General features: G+C 45.7%; 1 protein-coding gene across 20 annotated transcripts in view; it reads left to right on the plus strand.

Annotated features, from left to right (window-relative positions):
• The window catches only part of Dock9 (dedicator of cytokinesis 9), a 263,468-nt gene that overhangs the window by 201,174 nt on the left and 45,823 nt on the right, over nucleotides 1-16,471 (plus strand). For 6 of the 20 annotated variants that reach the window (XM_052190600.1, XM_052190607.1, XM_052190598.1 and 3 more), the window contains exons 34-38: nucleotides 4,602-4,735; nucleotides 6,829-6,943; nucleotides 9,126-9,192; nucleotides 10,239-10,286; nucleotides 12,604-12,740. In XM_052190600.1, the coding sequence (XP_052046560.1) occupies nucleotides 4,602-4,735; nucleotides 6,829-6,943; nucleotides 9,126-9,192; nucleotides 10,239-10,286; nucleotides 12,604-12,740 (501 nt within the window). Of the gene's footprint in view, nucleotides 1-4,601; nucleotides 4,736-6,828; nucleotides 6,944-9,125; nucleotides 9,193-10,238; nucleotides 10,287-12,118; nucleotides 12,153-12,603; nucleotides 12,741-13,223; nucleotides 13,268-16,471 lie in introns of all 20 variants that reach the window. The other 14 variants (XM_052190606.1, XM_052190613.1, XM_052190603.1 and 11 more) reach the window with 7 other exon arrangements.

Below are 16,471 nucleotides of genomic sequence, written 5' to 3' on the forward strand. Positions count from 1 at the left end.
ATTGCCGTGGAAAATTCATACACCTCAGCTGTGTTTTGCATCCTTGCTTTCTAATCCGCTCTCAGAGCCAGATGACAAGCCGGCACGCCCACCAGCATGTTTGGGCATCTGTCCTCTCTGGCCGGTACTCACAGTTCCTCATGGGGACACTGTACACTGTGGAAGTGATCAAGCCACAGTGGCGGGTTATTTTGCCCATTTGGTTCTCTTACTGAGAATTCAGTGTTAGGATTCAAATAGCAGTGAGGGACTTGTACTGCTATGCGTATGTGGTACAGTTATGGAAAGGGCTTGGGGCTGACCTGGTCACTTTTCATTCATTATCGATTTCCCAGACCTGAGTCAGCTTTTGCAGAAGCTACAGCAGGCTTCTTTACACTTGGCTCTGTCTCTTCCCACCTAACAGCACCGATCCTTGTTCTAAGAAACATCTTCAGGGGAGCCCCACCCAGGAACCAGCTTCTATAGGTTTGGGTTTGGGTTTTGTTCTGGATGCTACAGCAGCTGCTACTGCTCAGGGACCCTCTGGATGACTTCAGGGCTGCAACTGATCCTTCAAAGCAACCGTGAAGATGTCTTCAGAGCATGCAGATGAGAATTTCCAGAACTGGTTCCTGGATAAAAAGCTCTCTAGATTCCATGTGGTTTAGAGGACAAGCCGTCTAAGCTCCAGAATTCCCCTCCCACCATTCTGTATTAGGCTGGTAGAAAAAAAAAATGTAGGGAGATGAGCCAAAACTGTTTGTTCATTCTATAAAACATTCCCCGTGGGCTGGAGAGAGAGCTCACTGATTTGGATTTTTTTGGTTTTTTCGAGACAGGGTTTCTCTGTGTAGCCCTGGCTGTCCTGGAATTCACTTTGTAGACCAGGCTGGCCTCGAACTCAGAAATCTGCCTGCCTCTGCCTCCCAAGTGCTGGGATTACAGGTGTGCGCCACCACCGCCCGGCTAAGAGAGCTCACTGATTAGGAGTACTTGTAGCTCTTGCAGAGGACTTAGGTTCCCTTCCTGGCACCATTGGCTGGCTGTAACTTCAGTTCCAAGGGATCTGATGCCCACTTCTGGCCTCTTTTAGCAGGGACACATGCCAATATGTGTATATGTAGCAGGTGAAGCAGCCACACACATAAAAAATACTAATTTTTGAAGCCATTCCCTATGAAAGTAACCTTATGATACCCATCAGTGTGTTACTAATGAAATGAATGTACAGTAACAAAAATTGTTTTTTTTTAATTTTTTTTATTCGATATAATTTATTTACATTTCAAATGATTTCCCCTTTTCTAGCCCCCCACTCCCCGAAAGTCCCGTAAGCCCCCTTCTCTTCCCCTGTCCTCCCACCCACCCCTTCCCACTTCCCCGTTCTGGTTTTGCCGAATACTGCTTCACTGAGTCTTTCCAGAACCAGGGGCCACTCCTCCTTTCTTCTTGTACCTCATTTGATGTGTGGATTATGTTTTAGGTATTCCAGTTTTCTAGGTTAATATCCACTTATTAGTGAGTGCATACCATGATTCACCTTTTGAGTCTGGGTTACCTCACTTAGTATGATGATCTCTGGCTCCATCCATTTGCCTAAGAATTTCATGAATTCATTGTTTCTAATGGCTGAATAGTACTCCATTGTGTAGATATACCACATTTTTTGCATCCACGCTTCTGTTGTGGGATACCTGGGTTCTTTCCAGCATCTGGCAATTATAAATAGGGCTGCTATGAATATAGTAGAGCATGTATCCTTATTACATGGTGGGGAATCCTCTGGGTATATGCCCAGGAGTGGTATAGCAGGATCTTCTGGAAATGAGGTGCCCAGTTTTCGGAGGAACCGCCAGACTGCTTTCCAGAGTGGTTGTACCAATTTGCAACCCCACCAGCAGTGGAGGAGTGTTCCTCTTTCTCCGCACCCTCTCCAACACCTGCTATCTCCGGAATTTTTAATCTTAGCCATTCTGACTGGTGTAAGGTGAAATCTCAGGGTTGTTTTGATTTGCATTTCCCTAATGACCAATGAAGTTGAGCATTTTTTAAGATGCTTCTCCGCCATCCGATGTTCTTCAGGTGAGAATTCTTTGTTTAACTCTGTACCCCTTTTTTAAATAGGGTTGTTTGGTTTTCTGGAGTCTAACTTCTTGACTTCTTTATATATATATTGGATATTAGCCCTCTATCTGATGTAGGATTGGTGAAGATCTTTTCCCAATTTGTTGGTTGCCGATTTGTCCTCTTGATGGTGTCCTTTGCCTTACAGAAACTTTGTAATTTTATGAGGTCCCATTTGTCAATTCTTGCTCTTAGAGCATACGCTATTGGTGTTCTGTTCAGAAACTTTCTCCCTGTACTGATGTCCTCAAGGGTCTTCCCCAGTTTCTTTTCTATTAACTTCAGAGTGTCTGGCTTTATGTGGAGGTCCTCGAGTTCAAGGCCAGCCTTATCTACAAAGTAAGTTCCAGGGCAGCCAGAGACATACAAAGAAACCCAGTCTCAAAAACAAATAAGAAAAGAAGTTTTAAAAGATATTTGGAAATATTTTAAAATAGAGTCCTTCACTCATCAAGGGCACGGCACGCACATCCTGAGGACAGATGAGCATGCTGAGTTTGAGTTACCATGTTTGCATCCGTTTCCCTTAAATTGGGAATACAATTTGGAATTGGTCTGAAAATCTGAAAGTGGTGGGTATAGTGTTCATTTCTTGACACTCCCCCCCCCGCCCCCCCCCCCCCCCGTGGCCTGAGTTTCGTGTCCTGCTTCCACTCAGAACTATGGTGGTTTTAGGAGAGTCATAACTACCAAGTGGTCATAGCATGCGCTTTTTTTTCTTTAGAAAAGCTGTCACCCATCCCTGTAACAGCACAGTGCTGGGGTTATGAAGCCTGGCGTGCACTTTACAAGAATGCTCGGGAGGAAAAGGGTTCACATGCACATCACGCATCTTTAATCAGAATGATTAAACATCATCTCCAGGTTGTCCAAGAGTAGCATTAGCCATGAGATTTAAAAGTATGACAACTAAGAGACTAGGAAAACAGAGGTGGTTTATTCTCTTTGTCCATCCATCCATCCGCCATCCAACCATCCAACCATCCGCCCATCCATTCATCTGCCCATCTGTCCTATGTAGAAGTGTTCCAGCCTGTGCACAATGGCCTGTTGTGGGTTTGCAGTAGCTGCCTCTCACAATGCCTCGGGTCTCCTCTAATGCCGTCTGTAGAACCTGGCCTTTCTGTGGAAGGTCTGACAGTTCACAGGATGCCAAGTCCAAAGAGTCATTTTTAGAGTGAAATTTAGTTAATCTTATCTAAGCAGGAAGCCAATTCATTACTTTAAGAAGATCTCCATAGTTCAAAGCTGGAGGCCAGTTTCTACCTTCAAGTACTGTTGTTTCATGTATGTCAAAAATGTCATTTCCAAGTGAGAGTTCCTTCCTTCCTGTTCAAAGAGGAACAGACATGGCCAAATATTTTCAGTTTACAGATTAAGGGTGGATCTAACTGTCATAATAACATTTTATGGCATCTCCAAGACAAAACTAATAACATTGTTTATCAGAATTGACTTGTCTGTTTGCAGTTATGTTTATTCAGGCCTTTAGAAAAAGAAACAGTACTCATATCCCTGCAATTCACTAGGCCTTTCCCGAACAATATGCTTAGATTAGGGAGGAAATGCTTGTACTTGCGGCTTCAGGCTGTTAGTAGTGGGTTGCTCGTGCTTGGTGGATACTCAGCTTCCATACTTGGGAAAAAAAAATACTTCTTTATCTTCACTTCCTGTTTCACAGTGTTGTCCAGAACTTGCTTTTTATCACAACAAAATACCAAGATAGTCCCTATGTAGAAATTGAGTTCCCAGCCAGTGCTAGGTGTCACCCTGGGTCCTTAGATTTTTAGAATGTCTTGTCACACTTCCTGGGAATATCCAGGGGCAATTTGCCATATAGAATGCACACTATAAGTTTATGATAATTTCCTTTTTTGATTAAATGTTTGAGATGGTGTTATTGTTTTTTCTTCTTGGATCCCATTCTGAAACAATGTATACTACAATAATGTATGTTGGAATAATACAAATATAATGTATCAAATAATGAACAATGTATGCTATAATAATGTATAATACAAATAATGTATATCTGAGCAAAGGAAGCTGCGGCAAGTGGATTAACCATGTTTCGTATGAAAGGTCATTTTGATGTCCCCTGTACTCACCTGGTTCTTGAGAGGGTGAGGTAATGAGAGACTGAAGAGATGCTCAATGGTTCAGAGCATATGCTGCTCTTGCAGAGGACCCAGGTTCAGTTCCCAGCACCTACTTGTCAGCTCACAACCACATGTATCTCCAGTTCCAGGGCATCTGATCTCTTCTGGCCTCCACAGACACTACACTCACACTACATACATACATACATACATACATACATACATACATACATACAGCAAACACATAAAATAAAAATTTAAAGGAGAAATAATTTAATACTATTCTTGAGCCACATGACCTTATAAAAATTACTGCAAACAATTCCTCTTAAAAATTTGGTATTTATCTATTTTGTTCTGTCAAACCAAACTTGATCTTGCTTTAATTTCTCCTAGCTTCTCCGTATACAGCCTCAACTCCCAACATCAACAGTGTGAGGAATGCCGACTCAAGAGGCTCTCTCATCAGCACGGACTCAGGGAACAGCCTTCCAGACAGGAACCCCGAGAAGAGCAACTCCCTGGATAAGGTGGTTTCTTTTTGCTTAAAACAGTGTTTCTGATCTCTAATGGGGATAGCCAGTGTAACCTGCTTCACACTCTGCTGTTTGTGACATGTGACCTTCTGGGTGTTTTTGAATACCTTAGCCAACATGCAGTAGATGACAAGGGCTTCTCCTGGGACCGTAGCTCAATCACTGTCTCTGTGTTAGTTTGTTGCTGTAATGAGAACAGAGCCTCTGCACATCAGGCCAGCGTGCATCCTGGAGCTCTGTGTCCATGGAGTCCCTTGACACTCTGATCTTATTTCCAGGGTCTCAAATCCAGACAGTGTTTATGTGAAGCAGGCAGGAGCAAATGATTCTGGCATCTTATAGAGTCTCTGTGCCTTTGGGTCCAAGGCTAGCAAAGCAATTGGATTGAGCTTCCAGAGCCAGGGCTGACCCACTCTGGTTGGCTGTACCCACCCCTAACCCTCTTTCTTCTCCTCCTCCTCCTCCTCCTCCTCCTCCTCCTCCTCCTCCTCCTCCTCCTCCTCCTCTTCCTCCTCCTCCTCTTCCTCCTCCTCCTCTTCCTCTTCTCTTTTCTTCTCCTTCTCCTCCTTCTCTTCCCTCTCCTTCCTCCTCCTCCTCCTCCTCCTTCTTCTCCCCCTCTTCTTCCTAAATCTACCCTGTATTTTCTATCACTGTAGCCTCTGTCTGTCTGGAACTTTGTAAGAAAAGATAAAGGTTGATAATAACTTGGAACCCTGGTAGAGTTGTATCTCTGGGGGCTCTGTGTCCCTGTTACTTCGAATTATAAGAAAGCTTTCTGCCAGTAAACAAGAGAGCCATTTAGGGAAGTGTTCCTCATTTGCAGAGCGTCCTTCCTCAACCTCAGCATCAGGTTTGTGACATAGTCACAGATTCTGTGACTGGCACCGACACAGTTATCTTTAGGCACACTTGTGTGAGCCATGACCGTCTCAGCCTGGGTCCGACATGATGTCTGGGTACGACATGACGTGTTGAATTTCCCTTGACCCCGACATGCCTGCGTGTATAGAGGGACAAGCTGCTTCGGAGGCACTCCGCCTGTGTCATGCGCAGTGCTGAGGAGGAAGAGAGCTGCCCGTCAGCCAGGAGACACCGGGTCACTGTGGACTTCTCCCTTCTCACAGTTCCACCTTTGCCAGAGGAAACTTTGCATGCTGCGCCCGTGTTCTCCCTGCAAGAAGTACTGAGTTCCCGTATCAGCTCTTGACTCGGTTTGAGGGCTTCATGGTTCGCCCCTAGCCTTTTACCACTAATGACTCCTATATTTCTCAAATAAAAACCACCACACATCTTATTAGTTGAACCTGCTCATTGTATATATATATTTTTTTTAATTGACCACCAACCCTTTGAAAAAATATTTTTTTCCTATGACTTTTTCCACTTGGTAATCAGCAAAAGAGAAAGAAAAGAAAGTTCTTGATTTAAATCAGAAACACAACCCTGAAGGGTTATTTTTAATCTACTGCACCTTTCACCAGAGCTGAGATTCTTACTCAGTACTTCTGATCTGAGCCTGGTACTTCCTAGTGGTAAAAGTGCCTTCTGCCCCATCCTCAGCCCAAGCTCTCTGATCCTGTGATCAGGCTAAGCTGATGGTGGAAGACCTCAGCAGTTTAGGATGGTTGGCGGTGCTGTGCTGACATGGTCCTGTCAGGTGTTTCTCCATCTGTGCCCACAATGCCACGCCCATGCTGTGCCCTGAGTGACAGGCCGCTCCTTGGGCTCACCTTGGTGTGTGGCACCTTTTGGAGCCCTCCTCCCACAACAGATCCTTGTGTCCGTGTTTGTCTCTCTTGCATGAGATCTCACGAAGTTGTTCTTTAACCCCCTTGGCATAATGAAAACTGCTCCTCTGGTGAGAAAGCTTTGTGCCTTCTGGCTTGTCCATCAGGGACGGGACAGAGGTGCCCAGTGACAGGAGGCAGCAGCAGTTGTGTGTCAGGTGAGGGGCATCTTTGTGAGCCAGTGCTTGTGGGCTTCCCTTCTTTGCAGTTGTGTGATCTGACTCAAAGTTAAAGAATCTTTCTCTTCAGAGGGAGATGTGTGCATTGTGGAGTAGAGAACTCACCTGCATTTCCTTCCAGCAGCAGCAGAGTGGCATGCTGGGAAATTCTGTGGTTCGCTGTGACAAACTGGACCAGTCTGAGATCAAGAGCCTGCTGATGTGCTTCCTCTATGTGTTGAAAAGCATGTCAGATGGTGCGTAGAATTAAAACACAGATGTTTTGTTTTCATTGTTTGAATAACAATTTGTTTTTGTAACAGTTGAATATTTCAATTTTTTTTTTGTTTGCTTTTTGGTTTTTCAAGACAGTATAGCACTGGCTATCCCAAAACTCACTCTGTAGACCAGGCTGGCCTTGAACTCAGAAATCTGCCCACCTCTGCCTCCCAAGTTCTAGGATTAAAGGCATGCACCACCACTGCCCAGCCCCAAAATTTCAAATATTTAAGGGAATTTCTTCCTTGCTTTTTATGTGTATTAATTTGCTAAATGTTGTAGGAATAGAAGCCTTGATGTGGAGAATTAGTTACTTTTATTCTAGCAATTACATTCTACAATGGAAGCGGCATTTCTTTTTAATATAGTGTTTCCCAGCGCCCAAGCTGGACCTCTGCAGCTGAGAGTGACCCTGAGCTTCAGAGCCTTCTGCCTCCACCTCCAGAACCCCGACTGCCACACCTGCTTCCCTGTTTATGCCGTGACAAAGACTAGACCCGGGGCTTCTAGAGGTGCCCCATTCTAGAAGAACAGGGTCACAAAAGTATTCTCCATATTTTCTTTCAAGGGTAGCATCTAAACATTTCCACAGTCAACCCTAGGATTCAACCCAGTCTTGGTCTTGTGTGTGGTGTCTTGGCAGCTGGGAAGATGCCTTCAGAAGGAAGTTTACCAGAGAAACAGTGGAGTCAGTCGTACCGCACTCAGGGCTCCTTTGCCGTTTGATTTTACACTTTAATGAGTGCCTGTGCTCCCTCGGGCTCCCTCCTTTCTTAGTAGCCTGCATCCAGGGCCAGTACTAACAGGGACACCGCTGGCTACTGGCCGTTCTGCCTGGTGTATGCTGGCAGTAGTCTGAGCTCAGAACTCTCGGGGCAGAAGCTCACACTCTGTTAGTCAGATGAGTCAAGCCTGCCCCTGAGAACCGTGTCACCTGGATGCAGCCTACTTCAGCCATGAGTCTTCATTTAGGGAAGTGGGAGACGTGCTTTGCTTCCCTGAGTGTCTGGTGTTACATCTCTAAATGAGGTCTCCAGTGCTCTGCGTGGGATCAGAGTGAGGACTGCATGACCACAATCCTATGAAATCGGGACAGCTCCTCTGAAGCACAGCCTGGCACTGCTTCTTCCCTCCCTGTGCCCACCCCTGACAAGTGTGACAGAGTACAAAGTATAAACCCACAGCCCATGGTCTCTCTCCTCATCTCAGGCTCCGGGGAGTGGGCCATTTTTTTCTGGAGGGAAATCTTTTTACCTGGTTTTCAGCCTTGTACAAAAGAGAGCTGAAGTGTTCACAAATCAAATAAAGCTACTTTTTATACAGTTCCCAGCTGAGGGCTCACATATAAATTCAGTAGTGTTTAGCATTTAATATCCTATATCTTTCAAGAATTTCTCCCATAGAGGTAACCCGTGTGACAGGACTTCAGCAAAGCACACTTATTATAGGACAAGTTGACTGATTCATTCCATTCTGGTACACCTTCAGAGTACTCTGCAGCTTGGGAACAACTGAGTAGAGCCAATCTGTATTGTTCTTTTAAAACTCAAAGGCAGGGCCCAGAAAGAGGATGGACAGCTCAGCTGTTAAAGCATGTGCTATTCTCGCAGAGGACCTGAGTCCAGTTCCCAGCACCTACATTAGACAGCTCACAGCAGTCTATAACTCCAGCCCCCAAAGCTTCTGGCCCCCGAAGGCCCCTGCACTCCTGTGTACATACCCAACACATACACACATAATACACATCATTGAAAATGAAATAAACCTAAAATTACTTTAAGAACAAAACAGCATGTTTTCACTTTCAACAAACTCCCAGAAGAGAGGAGAAGGGTTTTATAAAAGGAAATAAAGAGGTGGAGTTCGGATTATTATAGCCTCTTGTATTTGAGAGTGTGTTGTGCCCAAGTTAAATGATTGGTCTTGTACTGTAATGTAATTTATTACTGAGGTTTTGGAGTTTAGATGTTCTTTGACTTGAATAAGTCTCCTGTGTTATGCAGGAGAACCTACCAGTGTGGTTCACCTTTTGGTCAGATATAAAACAGGCAGCCATGGAGACCTACACTCTGGGGTCTATCCCCCATGTCATAATACATGGTTATCTATAATGTATGTAATGTTTATTGTGATGCTGACCAAATAAATGCTTATTTTTAGATGCACTGTTTACGTACTGGAATAAGGCTTCTACTGCTGAACTGATGGATTTCTTTACCATATCTGAGTGAGTGGTTTTATCTTTACCTGTCTCCTCTTCGTCTTTCTAGCTGGGAGGTGGGAAGCACACCGTGTCCTCTGGGCAGGACTATAGTGCGTGGCACACAATTCCCTTCATTAGTCCGTCAACAGTGGCCAGCCTTCAGATATTGTAAATAATTGCTTGTGACTGCCGAGATACCTCTGTGGTTCAGCCACTTTGATAAAATTGTACACATTGTATTCACTGTGTTGGTGGTTACTATTTTTTCTAAGTTAAATCTAGAACCTATTTTACCACTTCAGGATAAGCTTCTGATTTCTTTTATGCTCACTATTTTTAGAAACACAGGCCCATAGCACTTTTTCTAAAACTGCTTAGGGCAGATCATTTTTCCAATTCAGATTTTGGGTTGTTTTTTAAATTTTTCAGTTAGTGTTTCTCAATCCACAATAGCTACATCTCAGACAGCACAGAAACCTTGTTCTCTGAGGGGGAAGTCTGTGGACCTGGCCTGCTGGCGGAGTGGTTTAGTCTCATGACTGCTCCCACGATCAGAAATTGTCCTGCGGTCAACCAGGAAAACTCAATCTGTTAACTAACTCTTATTAAGTTGTATGGGTTTTAAAGATTCAGTTTTGTAGCTCTTCTCAAAACAAAACAAGAGTTTTATTTTTGATGCCAATAAGGGACCATTCTACACACTTGAGCCAAAAGAGAAATTCCTAGCATAGACTCCTACGAGGAAGGGGTGACTCTCAGTGGCATGGAAGGCCTCCTACACCTTCTGAGGCACGCTGCCTTGGAGCGAGTCTGGCCACCCTGAGTGGGTGAATACCTTGGTTCTGTCCTTCCATCCACAATCACCATTCCAATGGCCATACTCGTGGTCCTCCCCCAATGTGATAATGCTTTCCTGTGGGTGGAGAATGACCCTCTGAAACATTCCTGAAGGCCACAAGCTCAGGGCTAGTAATCGTCCTTTTGTCATTGTTGCTAATAGGCTCTGACCAGACCATGGCTTGAGTACAGTTTTATCTGCACATTCTCTAATCGGTTTTGTCTGTCTGCAGAGTCTGCCTGCACCAGTTCCAGTACATGGGGAAGCGATACATAGCCAGGTACTGTGGGCCGACCTGTGAGATGCCGGGCAGTTTTCTCTGAGGATGTGTGGTGGTAGTGGTTGTCTGTGGTGATCGGCATGGGCCTGTGACCTTAGCTTGCTACCATGGAGTCCAGTCCCATGGTAGCAAGTCTCTGTCACCAGCATCACTCCTCCTGTCTGGCTTTGTCTCATAGTCCCCTCTCAGACTGACTGACTGTTGCTAATCCTAACACTCTTCCCTATGTCTTTCTCTTCTCCATACTTCCTCTTCATCGTTCTCCCTCAGTGAGTTCCTGTCCTGCTCCCAGACAACACCATGCTGATTCTCACTTAGTCGCTCTCCCCCTCACATAATTAAGAGAGTTTTATTATCCTGTCTCAAATTTCCATTGAGTTTTACAGGCCTTTAAAATAGAACTCTGCTTGCTTACTCTGACCAGTCAGTGTGTCCTTGTCCCTCCAGAGCTCTGTTGAATGTCCTGTCTCCCTCCCCACTGACCTGTCTCAGCAGAGCTGCAGGTTCCACACAGACATAGGCCCAGACAGCTCCTTCCCTAGGGCATTTCCTCCCTGAACATCTTATCATTACCAGGTCCTTCCCCTGACCCTTGTATCTGCTGTGTGTCCCTCTGTGTCGGGATGGGAAGGGGGAGGGGAGGGGGTGGGTCAGAAGCATCATCGTCTTCTAGTATTTTTAACAGCTTGGTTATAACTAAACTACATTTGTTTTTAAGAAAGTCTGCCATGTTTTGTTTTAATTGCGATATTGTGGTTCGTAGCAGTGAAACAGAACAGACATTAGCAGACACTGTGTTTGAGTGTCTTAGATGCTGTCACTGCCCCTGCTGGGGACCGATCACAACTTTTCAGGATCAAGTTTTACATTAAGAAATGAAAGCTTGTGTCCTCTTTTAAAAAGAAACAAATTTAGTGAGATCATTTTGCATTCTCCACTTACTAATATTTCATTTTAACTAAAATGTAATTTTTAAGTTTCTCAGTCTTAACCTTGGATTTTTATCACCACAGTTATTTTATGTTTGTTTTCAAGTACAAAAATGCAAGTATATACAAGGTGCCAGTAAATAAGTCTTGATCCACTCTCTCATACTGCCCTATGAGGATGGGCAAGCAGAACAGCCGCTCATCACCAAGAAGCTCTGTACTCGGCAACCGTCACGCCTGCTCGGCGGTTACTGCGCAGTTACTGCCGGTTACATCCTAGTGAGGCGTCTGGAGAACGGCCTGCCGAGTGGGATAGAGTGCCTGGGCTTGAACATGTGAGAAGCTGGCAGTTTCTTCTCTGACAAAATATTTTACAATAGTTTGTAGAGCGGTTCTTTCATTCCCTCCCCACAGTAGATATACATTTAAAGTTTGGAGGGAAATTTGTCACTTTGCCAGCCCCTGTATATACTTGTATAGAATGTGAACTGCTTAAGAAGGGTGGGGGGGTCAGAGGCAGTGTTTTCTTTGTCCCTTGCACTGTGGAAACGTCCGTCCTGCTTTATATAAAAACTGTCATGGTTTCCGCTGCATGTGACCAGATGTTGAACCATGACATGAACACGGTCAGTGTTTGCCCTGCACCGCGGTTGTGTGAACACTGTGCCTCCTCCTCCACTGGAAAGTCACCCCGCAGCATGCAGGTGACGGTCATCCATGCATGTTCCTGTTCCACACACAGTAACACAGTGAGGGGCTTGGTTGGCTCTGGGACGAGGACAGGTATTGTTCCTGCGCTAGTCAGGTTCTGTCTGCTCTGGCAATGGTACACTGTAGGGAAGTGAGCTATCTGATTGCTAACCCAGACACTTTTCTGTTTTCTCTACTTGACTGCTTGACAAGTTTAACAAAGCGCGTGACACTTCCTCCCTCGTGGGTAAGACATAGGCGTCTAGCTTGCTCATTAACCCCTGCCATTGCACGTGTGTCTTCTGCTTCTTTTGGGGAATTTTTTTTTAATTGGCATAGTGGTCTGTTTGCTCCTGCCATGTATAATTCAGGGAGGTTTGCAATGTTTTCTTAGTTGTTGGAATACTGACTGTTATCTCCATAGTGGAACGATGCTCTCTGAAAAGTCGCATCTCTAATGGATGTACTTTCTCAGAATGAGAAAGACTCTCTGCCTTGGCTATAGATTTTGCTGCTTCGAGGCCTAGTGGCTTTGCTGTGCCCTGTGTCAGATCTGCTGGCCATCTGTGTCCCCAGCCACATGGCTGCATGTAGCCCGACTGCCCCTGTACAATGAATGTTCCAGCTTCACTAACCCTCCCATCTCGCTTGGTGTAACGCGCTAACGTTGCTTCTATCCCATTTCACTCATGTTACAGGAACCAGGAGGGGTTGGGACCCATAGGTCATGATCGAAAGTCTCAGACATTGCCTGTTTCCCGTAACAGAACAGGGATGATGCATGCCAGATTGCAGCAGCTGGGCAGCCTGGATAACTCTGTCACTTTTAACCACAGTAAGTCCCACGCCAAACCATCGTAACAGCTGAGCCATCTCAGGAGGGAGAGCCCCTGACACACTGTACCGCATCACCAACTTGATTTTTCTTCCAGAGCAAAGCAAATAGGAAGAAGACTTCCCTCCTTGTAGGAGAGTCCTGAGCAGCATGGGGTAGCAGAATGTGGAGCCCAATCAACTACAGCACCTGTCCCAAAGTGCCCACACTCAGGCAGGCAGAACTCAGCAGACTCAGTGGCCAGACATTGTCCCATACTTTAAATGTAATGTGTGCGTATTTCTGCTGATTTTATTTTACCCTCTGTTCCTCTGGGAACATCCGGGTCAGATCCGTTTGCCTCTCTTGCTCGGTGCATGTAATTGGTCGAGCGCCCACATTCTGACACCCTGCCTGCCGGTGAATGTTAAGCCAGTGAATCGATCGATTTGTGAGGATGTGGAAAAGCATCCAGTAACAAAGTGACTTTTTCTGTGTTTTCAGTGTGAGAAAGATATCAAGTGTGCTTGGGATTTCTGTAGACAATGGTAAGATTTAATCAGGTTGGGGCCGCTTCACTCGCAAACGAGACCCTTCCATTCATCTGGCCTAACTGCGGCGCTTGCCTAACTCCACAGTAGAGATCTGCTAGTACAAGGGTCGTCTTTTTCATTCACTTCTGCCAGTCACCCAGACGCCTTCATGTGCTCCTTCCTACTAGACATTTCTGTGTTTCATCTACCTGGGGGTTTCTCAAAGCAGAAAGCCTAAAATTAGCACCAGCCATGCGTCCCGTGAACAACTAATATGATCATCCTCAGAGTCTGACTTCCATTCCTCTTGCTTTCTCAAGACCGTCCTTCTCTCTCCAAGTGTGGCAAACTAGTTCTTAGAAAATCACGTGTTCTCATGCCAGCGCTGTCTTTAATACACGGTTATTACTTCTTCTCACCATCCCTAACCACAGGGAGTCTGCCCGCTGTGGTCAACATGCCTTTTCTTCATGCAGACTCGGTGTGAAAACAATATTCCCACCACCATGTATCTGAAAGGTAACACAAAGCGAGGGGGCAAAAGCACAGCCTCCTGTCAGGCTTGATGGCACACGCCTTTAATATGCACACTCGGGAAGTAGAGGCAGAGGGATGGGTCTCTCTGAGCTAGCTCAAGGCCAGCCTACTGTATATATTGAATTCAACACCAGCCAAGGTACACAGTGAGACCCTGTCTCAAAAAAAAAAAAAAAAAAAAAAGCACATAAAATAAAGCAACAAACCAATCCAGCAGCTCCCCTCACTTCACCAACAAAGTCAAGTGTGACAGGGACGTCTCACCTAGACTTTCGCTTAAGCCAGGATCATGCCAGTCAGCCGCCTTCAGGACTAAAAGCCTCTCACACTTAGCGGTGGCGTGCACGTCTACGTTACACTCGGGGATGTAGCACTTGTGTTTTCAACCCTTCGTCTCTTAGCTGGATGAACGAGGGGTTAAAGCAGAGGACGCCCAGGGTCTCGTGATCTTCACTCTCATTCCCTGTTTTGTGATAGACCGCCGTCCCCCATGACACTGCTGGCTTTCACTCTATATAACAGAGTAGTTTACTACCTGTTGAGGCAAACGCAGACACTGTGGAGGATTTTTACACAAGCAGATGGAGGCTCTATCTCAGAGGTAGTCACCAGCAGCCCCCTGCTGCAGATGGGCACTGTGGGTTACAGGACAGAGACAGCTGGTGCCTGCTGCTGCTAGAACAGCCCTGTGAGCTAGGCTGCTCTCTCCTCTCCCTTCCTGTAACCCACGGGGAAGCTGGTACCTGCCTCCTTCCTTCCCCGCTTTGGCAGCCTTTTCTCCAGTCAGTTCTCAGTGGCACCCTGTCCTCAGTCACATCCTTCTCCCGTGTGGTCCGGAAGTCCTGTTCTCTGACTCCTTTCACCTTGGCCTGTGTCTCTCCAGTCCCAGTTTGTTCTCTGGTAGCTGAATGGCTGTACCTTCCAGGACTCGGTCTTTCTCCCAACCTCTTGTTCTCTAGTTCTAGCTTTTACTCTTTCCCACCACCCCGTTTCAGCACGTGGAAGCTGGCCAGAAACATGCTAGGAGAACAAATGTCTTACTGTATCATGTATACAATGTATGTGACTTGTATGTATGCATACACGCCTGTTCATCTCTATGTATAGATATTCAGTGGAAGCTTGGGGCCATGCATGCCCCATCAAAACAAAACAAAACAAAACAAAAACTTACACATCAGTAAGCACAACACCTTATGTTAATCCAGCCAACATGACGTAGAGGCCACAATGAGCAGCCTGCCAGGGATAAGCTGGGGCTAAAGTAAATTTACTTCACTGCTCTCAATGGCCGATTCTTTCCTTTTTGTCAGACCTCAGCTTGGCCAGCAGGGGACAGCAAAAGCCTGCGATGACCCATCCTCTGTAGGCCTGGCTGCCTGTGCTTTCTCTATCCCTGGAAAATCCACCGTGCCTGTGGAACACTAGCATTTCTGAAAACAGTGCACCCTAACAGGTCACCTGAGACAGTGGTCTGTCCGTCATGAATGTTTACTGCAGCTGAACTGGCTCAGATGTAAAATGAAAGGGGCTCAAAGCCGGCTGTCTCCATGTCCTTAAAAAGGGCATGAGCATGTGTCACATGTTCGTCAGGTGTCTTCAAGCTGTGAGGCTGTATGCTTAGTGCCATCTCAGAGTCAGCCGGCACTACTCTGCGGTATTCCTCAAAGAAGGAATGCCGGTACCACGCCACTCACCGGTGAGCTTGTACCTTGTGGATCATGGCCACAGATAACCCTAACCATGATTGTTTTCCTTGGGCGAAGTCAAGGGAGCTAGCAAACTGTAGATCAACTTGCCATAGAGTATGATTCTTTATTCTATATATTCTTGCTCTCCTGTGAGGAAACCTTCTTAGCATTTAAATGGGAACAACTGACTTACAACTGATTGATCACTTCTTATATTTTTACATAAAGTACATTGACCCCTCATAAAGCCACACATCATTAGTTAACCTGTCTAGGATAGTACATCTGCACTTGAGGAATCCTTTCAGCAGGAAAGATTCCTTGTCCAATGTTTGTTTATATACCCAAACCTATTGATCTTCTAGATTTGTATTGCAATCCAGAAGGAAGAAAAGTTAAAACAAAAATATAGATTTTGGTTCCACAGAGGAAAGTCAGCCTTGGAAATTGAAGCAGCTTGTGAGACTGTGCTTCAGACCCATCTTCCGCCTCACATGTCCTGACCATCAGAAAGGCGTATGTGACTGTGGGGCAGCCTCCTCCTTTGCCCAGATCATCCTGATAACAGGGTCTGTGGGGAAGAGGCTACGGATGGAGTTGTAGGGAATCAGGCAGGATGGATACGCAAGCTCTGGGTAGGTTATGTTTAATAGATGATCATGGAGGACTTCTTCATTTGAGATTTAAAAAAAAAAAAAAAATCTTGGTTCTGGGACGATGGCTGTTAGCAAAGTGCTTGCTCTGCAAACATAAGGACCCAAGTTAAGATTCCCAGTGTCCATGCTGGTGTGTATCTCCAGCCCTGGGGGATGAAGTCAGTGAACCCGGGGGCTTTCTGGCCAGCCAGTCTAACCAAAGCATCAAGTTCCAGGCTCAGGAAGAGGCCCTGTCTAGAGAAATGAGTTAGAGGAGGACAGGTGAGCTTGCTCAGCTGCTGAAGATGCTTGCTGTGAAACCTGACCTGAGTTTGGTCCCCAGGCCCCCCAAACGT

The sequence above is a fragment of the Apodemus sylvaticus genome, chromosome 8 (genome assembly GCF_947179515.1).
Source record: "Apodemus sylvaticus chromosome 8, mApoSyl1.1, whole genome shotgun sequence".
Taxonomy (NCBI): Eukaryota; Metazoa; Chordata; class Mammalia; order Rodentia; family Muridae; genus Apodemus; species Apodemus sylvaticus.